This window comes from Chrysochloris asiatica, unplaced genomic scaffold (assembly GCF_000296735.1).
Source record: "Chrysochloris asiatica unplaced genomic scaffold, ChrAsi1.0 scaffold00095, whole genome shotgun sequence".
Taxonomy (NCBI): Eukaryota; Metazoa; Chordata; class Mammalia; order Afrosoricida; family Chrysochloridae; genus Chrysochloris; species Chrysochloris asiatica.
The window spans coordinates 1,441,645-1,451,409 of record NW_006408613.1 but is presented as its reverse complement, the minus strand read 5'-3'; the positions used below and the strand labels follow the sequence as shown (position 1 = coordinate 1,451,409).

Below are 9,765 nucleotides of genomic sequence, written 5' to 3'. Positions count from 1 at the left end.
CAGCCCATGGCACTTTCAATATTCTCCTCCAACACTGTAACTCAAAAGCATCAATTCTTCTACGGTCTTCCTTATTCACTGTCCAGCTTTCGCACGTTTATGAGGTTACCGAAAATACCATGGCTTGGGTTATGTGCACCTTAGTCCTCAAGCTGACATCTTTGCTCTTCAACACTTGGATCAACTCTCGTGGAAGCAGCAGTCAAGAAATCAAATGGCATATTGCATTAGGCAAATCTGCTGCACAAGACCTTTTTAAAGTGTTGAAGAGTAAAGGTTTGACTATAAATTTCTTTATTAAATGTCAACATCATGGAAAGATGAGTAAATTCTTTGTACATCATACACTGTAGCTACAATTGCTAATAATTAAACCTGATTTGGAAAAGTTTCTAATTCTTAAAGATACATAGTTTCTAGACATTATTCTTCAGTGTTGTTGCTGTTACGTGCCATGGAATCACTTTCAACTTATATCTACCCTATACAGAGTTTCGGAGGCTTTAAATCTTTTGCGGGAACAGAAAGATCTTGCTCCTGTAGAGCAGCTGGTAGACTAGGACCACGGAACCTGTGGTTTGAGTTCCAGAGCTTATTTTATGAAGCCACTGCATTCCCATCTTGCATTTAAAAACATATAATTTCTAAGTTATCAAACACAAACTGGACATACCACCTTCACCAAGCCAAAACTTCAGATATTCACACAACTTCTCTTTTGCCATAGCAATTCATTATTTATTATCTTTCTGATCACATTACCAGTCCAACTGCATTGATTTGATTTAGGCAAATATTTATCTTTTCTCACTTGATACACCAGAATCCTGATTTGGTTTTCCCCATTTCAATCTGCACACCATCCAATCTACCTTCTATTCTAGTATAATAATTTTACAAAAATGCTTCCTTAATGGAGTTAAAGATTAATCCTTTGTATCTCAAACAGTGCTCTTAGAGTAAACTGCTCTGAAATTCTAATACATATGATACCTTCTAAATAAAGAATTAACCATTCAAATTAAGGTTTAGTATTTATGCCATCATCAGCTTCAATAAATCAGGAATGTTGTTTAGAAGAGCAGCTTAATCAGGATTCGAAGGATGAAAAGGTTGCTCTTAAATCAAGCATGTTGAGTTGCATTATTTCATGCCTATTCCCTTTTAAATCTTCACTGCTAAAATACGTGAAAAATAAGCAGGGAAATATTTAAAGGTCTACTACCTTCATGTCCATTTAAAAAAATAAAATTAACAAAGTTAGTTATATATTGGTCACCTACAATTTTTTACTACAGGAATTTGTTTTGCAAGTTTCTAGAAAGTTCATTCTAAATCAAAGACTCAGAATATTATGCTTCTCAAAGACATTTAGTGGAAGATACCAATTTTATATATAAGGAGCTCTGGTAGCGTAGTGGTTACTAATTGGGCTGCTAACCTGAAGGTCGTCAGTTCCAAACTATCAGCTGTTCCGCGGGAGGATGGTGAGGCTTTCTGCTCCCCAAAAGATTTGCAGCCTCAGAAACCCTGTGCAGGGTCACTATGAGTCAGAACTGACTCCACGGTACTTAACAACAACAAACCAATTTTATATAGTGATTAAAACAGTGGTTCCAAATAGTTGTATATTCTTTATCAATATTTTAGATCAAAGTGAAATCGATTTTTCTTTCTGGATAAGAAGAAAGGATCAGACATATGTTTGTTACATTTCTGGTTCACCAATGGCCTCTCCCCACATGTTTTAATATGAATGGGCACAAGTAGAAGGAAGACAGAGGAAGAGTGAGAAAGAAGAAATCTAGATTTGGATGTAGTGAAAAAAGTGAATATTCACTAATTCTCCTTTGACTTTGCCAATTGACAGATAGACCACAATTGCTGTAACGAAATCTTTGTCTTAGTAAGAATATTTAGACCTTTTACATCTTGTGTATAAAAGCTTCTGCTAGCAATATTTAGTGTTTCAAAGGACTGATTAATAAGCTTGAATGGGGTAGGAGAGTGGGTGTGTTTGAGCAGTGTAAGGTAGACATCATGACATAAAATATATGATGTAAAGAAAACACTATTGACCGTGTTTTCAAATTCTATGTGTATATTTGTTGTTGTTGAGTGCTGCTGAGTCGATTCCGACCCATAGCGACCCTGTATAGGGTTTCCAAGGAGCAGCTGGTGAGTTTGAACCACCGACCTTGCAGTTCAAACGGCTTTGCAGTCTGGCACATTAACCCACAGCGCCACACCAGGAGGCCCTGCTATGTGTGTGTATATGTTGTTGTTGTTGTTAAGTGCCATTGAGTCAGTTCTGGCTCATAGTGACCCTCTACAGGGTTTCCAAGGCTGTAATTCTCTACGGGAGCAGAAACCCTCATTTTTCTCCCATGGAGTGGCTGGTAGTTTCCAACTGCTGACCTTAAGGTTCGCTGCCCGATTCATAACCACTATACTACCAGAGCTCCGTGTGTGTATATAGGAATAAATTAATTAAAGTACTTAAAATGTGCTTGGGATGAGGAAATAAAGAACACACTAGTAAAAAACCAGGAATATAATGAAAATTCTTAATTTAGAAATAACAGTAATAATGTATTTTAAGCATTTAATTTTTTAACTAATAATTTATAACTCATTTACACATCTTAAAATGGCAACTTGAGGAATCTCCACACTTAAAAGTGAATATTGGGGGAAATCTGGATTCTAAACATTTCTAGATTTAACAACCAATTTTCAATTTAAATAATTTGCTATAAAAATAACCCTGAAAATTCATAACTGCAAGATGAATGATCTCATTCAATACCAATAACATTGACTGGTTGGTTGGTGGTGTGCCATGGAGTCGGTTTCTACTCATATTGACCCTGTACAGGGTTTCTGAGGCTGTAAATCTTTACAGGAACAGAAAGCCTCATCTTTCTCCCACAGAACAGCTGGTAGTTTCAAACTGCTGACCTTGCAGTTCGCAGCCCAATTCATAACCACTACGCTACCGAGCTCCATGTACTTATAATTCTTAACTTAATCTACTGTCATCAATATATAAATAAAACTAGAATGGTAGAGAAACGGTACAATATAAGTTTAACAAATATTATATGTTATTTTCATTATAATCTGAAACATAAAATTTCTGCTTCAAATTCTGCAAAAACTATGTTCTATTATAAAGCTACTAAACTTTTAACAGAAAAATCTTTAGTTGATGAATATATAACTGTCAAATAAAAATTGTACTAAAATCAATTACTAGACCCAAAACACTCTAGAGAAAGAGGTCTCCAGATCTTCCTCATATTCCAAATGAACAAATACCACTGTGGCAGAAATGACTAATTCTCACATAACAGTCTCTCTACTCTGTTTCTGAAGGAGCTCTGGTAGCGTAGTGGTTACGAATCGGGCTGTGAACCACAAGGTCAGCAGTTCAAAACTACCAGCTGTTCTGTGGGAGAAAGATGAAGCTGTCTGCTCCCGTAAAGATTTACAGCCTCAGAAACCCTGTACAGGGTCACTATGAGTCAGAACCTATGCCACGGCACATAACAACAATAACAACAACTCTGTTTCTGTGTTAATACAACCTCCAATTTTTTTATATGGAATCCTGGTGTGGTGCTGTGAGATAATGCATGGGACCAATTGTCAGTTTTAACCATGAGGTTGGCAGTTCAAATTCACCAGCCGCTCCTTGGAAACCCCTACATAGAGTTGCTATGAGTCAGAACTTAGTAGACAGCATTTAACAACAATGACAATTTTTATCTGGACATATGGTTACACAGAAGACAAAATACATTCCCCAGGCTCCCTTTCATCTAGTCCTCAAGCAGACATGATATTTGCAACTTTTGAGATGTTCCCAAAAGAACAAGGGCATGTCCTCTTCTTCTATCGTGCCAACTGAAATGCAAATGAGGTAATAAACTATCCTAGACCACTTGGGATGTCAGAGTAACAAGACAGAAGATTACTAGATTCCCTTACATTTTTACAGAGCAAAATCGCTATAGCAGCTTAGGCTTTTGAGAGAGAAAAACATATTTTTGTATTATGTAAGCCACATTATATCTTATTGTGAGTTTCTGATATATGCCACCAAATCTATACCCTTTAATTTTCCTCAGACTTCTCTGCTATAATGTGGGGCTAATCATAATCATACCTATCTCACAAATTATTGTAAAGATTAAACATTTTAAATAAAAAGAAGGAACCTGTATCTGTGTGGGTATTAGACAACCCACTAAACTAATTCCCTAGCTAAATAATTTGTTTCCTAACACCAGTCATGTGTGTGGGCAATTCTCATCAAAATTACAAGTTACGGAGTTCTGCAGTAACTTGAAAAATAGATGAAACCATAAACATTAAGCTGGCAAATGATGTGGAGCTGCTTAGCTGTAACTTACATGTTGTGATTGATGTTATACTGATTCTCTCTTTCAAGTTCCTGATTACAGGATTCACATCTTTTCCAGCCATCTTCTGTTTTAATCCAACTCCATCCAGGCGATCTCCAGTCCTGACCCAAAAATGGCATAGTTCTTCTATAAAAAAGTTAAGTTATGTTAGAAGTATATATATAATAAATACTTCTTTTCATTTATGCTACTTATTTATAAATCCTAAAGAATAAAGTCACTAATTTGTGCCTATTTACTTTTAACACCAGCTAGATACTATAATAAAATAGTAAAAATAATATAGTTGTGCTAAAGTGCTAAGACAGGAGTAAGCATTGGTAGAGTCAACAATCTAATGCTTCATGTGTCATGAAATGTTTACCAGATGTGACAACTTATACAAAGAAGCCCTAGTGGTACAGTGGTTAAAGAGCTCTGCTGTTAATGGAAAGATTGACAGCTTGAACCCATCAGTTACTTGGTAGTAGAAAGATGTAGCTGTCTGTTTCTGTTAAGATTTACAGCTATCTTGATTACCTAGTACTACAATAACATGTACACCACAAGTGGATGGCCTTAACAAACATATATTGAGTCTATCACAGTCTGGGAAGCTAGAAGTCTGAATTCAGAGTGCCAGCTCTGGGGAAAGATCCTTGTCTCCTGTAACAGGAGACTACTACTCCAGAATTGAGTTGGTGAAGAAGCCGACTCTATACAACTTAAGAAACTGTTTCCCTACTCTTAGAAACTCCAAAGTTTCCACTCTTTGAGAGCCCAGAGTTCATGACCCTACGTTTTGAGATGGAGGCAACTCTCTTTCCCGTGCTCCTTTATCTTTAGAAGTGGTCAGCCTGGTTTCTACTCTTCTTGAGCAGGCTTTACAAAGCTCTTTAGTTCTACTGATAAGTGCCCAGTGGCACTCCACTCTACCAAGAAGCCTACTACATGAAGGCACTTGTTCTCTTGCTCCATGGATCTGCTTTTATGCCGTCTTGTATCAGTCTGAAGGTTCTGCTGATGCAGTTCTATGCCACTCCTTCTCACCATCTGTGCCTTTTCCAGTGTTGTACCTCTCCTCATTGCCTGCTGAGTCCCTCACCAGGAATACCTGTAGCATCCATAATTCTACCAACAGTTTCTTCTAAGCAATCTAGGCTTTTCTTCTTAGGCAACTAAGTTACTCTTCCAATCTCTGCTCATTATCCAATTCCAAAACCACTTCCACATTTTAGGTATCTATTGGAGCAGCACACCATTCCTAATAAATTCTATGTTAGTTATATCCATAACAAAAATGCCACAAGTGGATAGCCTTAACAAACAGAAAATTATTTTCTAACAACAACAACAACAACAAAAACGTTTGGGAGGCAAGAAGTTCAAATTCAGAGTACCAGCTCTGCGAAAAGGTCCTTGCCTCATTTCAGCATCTGTAGCCCTCCATTCCTTGGAGATCTCCCTGTGGTTTGGTATCAATTTTTCCCTGGATCCAAGCGTTTTACTTTGCAGGGACCTCAGATCCACAGGACACACTCCACTCCTGGCTCTTCTATATGGGTGGAAGTAGGTCCCTTTTTCTCTGCTCACATCTCTCTCCTTTTATCTCTCAGTGTGGTGCTATAGGAAAAACACTGCACTGCTAGCCACAAGGTCTGAAGTTCAAACCCACCAGCTACTACTCTACACAAGGTTGCTATGAGTCAGAACCAACTTTCTGTCACTTAAAAACAAGATAAAAGGTATTGCATATCACACACACTTTTGGGAATCTCTCCTGCATTAGATTAGGGTTGTGATGGGCGACTCAATGGCACTTAACAACAACAACATGCCACCTTTAATCCTCTTATTGATTTACCACATCAAACCACATCATGGTGGATCATCATATACTGTCAAACCACTGAGAAGCATGTTCCAGTCAACCTGGCACATATTTGGAGGGGCACAACTCAAATCATGACAACAGTCTTGGAAAATTTATGGGGGCAGTTCTGCTATGTCCTGCAGAGTTCCTAAGAGTCAGAATCAATCAAAGGCACTGGGTCTAGTTTGGAACAGCATATACCACAAGAAAAGGCAGGAGGTGGTGGGAGCTGAAAGGAATAAGAAATATTATTCTAAACAGAGAAAACTCTCTTTACTAGAAGTTAGAAGCAACATAAAATGAAATATATTCAGCAACTGTAAGTAGTTCAATTTGGTTGAAGCCTATAATATAAGAGAGGGAGTGAAGAGTGACTATAAAGAATGGAGAAGTACTTAAGACCTAGATGAAGTCAAAGGAATTGGACTTTATTCTGAGGTAAAGAAGGGTCAGTAAAAGATTTTAAGCAAGTTAAGTAATTTGATTAGATTTGAACTCTGCAAAGAACTCTGGAGACTGTAGACAATGGATGGTGGTGAAGCACCTAGAGAAAGAATAGCTAAGACTGGAGATGACTGAATGCTGGCCACAGAAAGATTAAAGAGTATGGAGGAAACAATGGTAGAGAGAAGAGTGAAAACCCTAACAATATCTAGAAGTAGAACACTGAAGACCAAGGTGTGCCTGATCTAAGCCATGGGGTTTTCTATTGCTTCATAAGCATTTAAAAGCTGGGCAATGAATATGGAAGACTGAAGAAGATACGATGCCTTTGAATTGTGGTATTGGTAACAAATATGAAATATACCATGGACTGTTGGAGGAACAAACAAATCTGTGTAAGAAAAAGTACGGATAGAATGCTCCTTAGAAGTAAGGATGGGAAGACTTTGTTTCATGTACTTTGAATATGTTATCAAGGAGAATCCAATCCCTGGAGAAAGACATGATGCTTGGTAAAGTAGAGGGCCAGCAAAAATAGAGGAAGACCCTCAAGAAGATGGATTAATACAGTGGCTGCCACAATGGGCAAACAAATAAGCATGGGAATAATTGTGAGGATGGCATAGGACTGGGCAGTGTTTTGTTTTGTTGTGTGAGAGATAAGAGAAACATTGATCTGTTTTGGACATGCATTAAGTTCTATATGAATGGAACAAATTAGAAAAGAAAATTAGTAAACTATGAGGATCAGTACTATACTAAACTGCAGGTATAAAAATTGTGTTTTGAAAGATAATGTAACATACATTATTATTATCATAAAGTTTACAACTTCATGAGGGAGTGAGATCTTGAATAGTACCTTTCCCCAATCCATGGGATTCTCTGTGGTTGTCAACCCTTGCTATTCATTAACATCACAGTTTGTGGAAACTTTTGAAAAACACTTATCTTACCACCATCCCAGAGTAATTAAATGACTATTTGTAGGTGAGAGCCTAAGTGTAAATATTTTTAAGATTATTCACATCCACAATGGGGGTTAAGAACTATTTTAGATGTCCACTACTAATTCAAAGCATCATCTCCCAGATAATGTACAATGAATAAATGAATGTGTTTTACTGGTAACAAATTTTTTTAAACTTACCAGTTTTAAGATAGGTGGATATAGAACTTCTATTGCCTAGTCATTCTAGATGGATCACTGAATTTTATATTGAAACTTTTAATATAGTTTTGAGTTTGGTGTGACCTGTACTTTTATTCTTTCAGTAAAACATGCGTATCATTTCTTCACATACTAGATTTGATATAAATGAAAAATAGATGTGTAGATCGTGGATCCTGAATGGAACTGACTTCTTTATTGAGAATGTGATTCTGCATGAAGGCTTAATGAATCCAATCCTATGCCAAACCCCTGTGCATACCCAATTAAACATTGAAAATTTTATTTGGGTTGAGGAAAAAAGCACCTCTCCCTCTGCCAGAAAAAGCCTTCCCTGACTACATTGTCCAAGTAGCTCCCTGTTCCTTCACCTATACCCCGTTCCAAAATCTCACTGTCATTCTCTTTTCCTTCATAGTAATACGTTCTTCTCTGTTTATTTACTGTCTGTGCTCCTTCAAGAAAATGAAATGTCTTATTCAGCTCCATAGCTCAATAACCTTGAACATTATCAGGTACCCCACATGGTCTCAAAAATATTTATTGAATGAATATATAAATAAAAGGTTATGAATCCATGGCTCAAAAAGGTAGAGCTGGGTAGAGAGAAAGATAGTTAGATAGTAATCAAATTCATGGGAATGATACCACAAAGAGTTTGTTGAGTGGGAAAAGCAACTGAAGATGAATCAAGAAAGATGAACTAAGCAAAAGGAAAAGTCAAATACGTTACGGTAACTGGAAAAGGTTAAGAGAAGAATGTATTTTAAGAAAGAAATGATCAACAGAGAGGAAAATGTTATAAAGAAGTCAAGAATAGTAACAATTGAAAGTATACAATGAATTTCACTACAGAAAGGTGGCTGTTGATGCACACAAAAATAGTTTCCTCATAGTAATGTGCTATATTAATTTCATGTCCCAAATTGACTTGAGACATTTCACTAATGTGGAAATAATTACATCATAGAGACTACATGAATGATGAAAAACACTAGTGTATTAAAAACATCATGAGTTCTTAAAACAAAACAAAAAAAACTACCAGTCACCATTAAAAGCACCAACCACCTTTAGTTAATAGTTAGACTATTTACAATAGTACACATCTAGTTTTCGGATTTCATTAAGGTTGACTGACATAAGGGTCAGGAAACAATCCTAGGAAAGAAGATCAGGGTCACTCACTCACTCACTGCCATTGTTGTTGTTGTTGTCAGGTGCCATCGAGTTGGAATCGATTCATAGCGACCCAAGCACAGCAGAACGAAACAATGTCCGATCCTGGACCAACCTCACTACCGCTGCCACATTTGATGCCATCAATGATTTCACCTGGCCAATCCATCTTGTTGGGGGGGGGGGTCTTCCTCTTTTTCTCTGACCCTCCATCTTACCAAGCATGATATCTGTCTCCAGCAACTGTTCCCTCCTGACAATATGTCCAAAGTATGAGAGACAAAGTTTGGCCGTCTTGGCCTCTAAGGAGCACTCTGGCTACACTTCTTGAAAAACAGATCTACTGGTTCTTTTGGCACTTTTAGTATTCTCCTCCAACACCATAATTCAAAGGCATCACTTCTATGATCTTCCTTATTCACTGTTCAGCTTTCGCATCCATATGATGTTATTGAAAATACCATGGCTTGGGTCAGGCACACCTTAGTCCTCAAGCTGAAATCTTTGCTCTTCAACACTTTAAAAAGTTCCTGTGCAGCAGATTTGCCCAATGCAATACGTTGTCTGATCTCTTGACTGCTGCTTCTGTGAGTGTTGATAGTTGTTCCAAGAAGAATGAAGTCCTTGACAACTTTAATCTTTTCTCCATTGATAAGAACGTTGTTTATTGGTCCAGTGATGAGGATTTT

The 9,765-nt window shown here is 37.3% G+C and overlaps 1 protein-coding gene across 2 annotated transcripts in view; it reads right to left on the bottom strand.

The window, feature by feature from the left end:
* Positions 1 to 4,553, bottom strand: part of FBXO25 (F-box protein 25) — a 115,908-nt gene extending 111,355 nt beyond the window's left edge. For both annotated transcript variants that reach the window (XM_006866707.1, XM_006866708.1), the window contains exon 1: positions 4,419 to 4,553. In XM_006866707.1, coding sequence (XP_006866769.1) covers positions 4,419 to 4,549 — 131 coding nt within the window. In that variant the 5' untranslated portion in view covers positions 4,550 to 4,553. The remainder of the gene's footprint in view (positions 1 to 4,418) is intronic.
* Between the last annotated feature and the right edge of the window lie 5,212 nt (positions 4,554 to 9,765).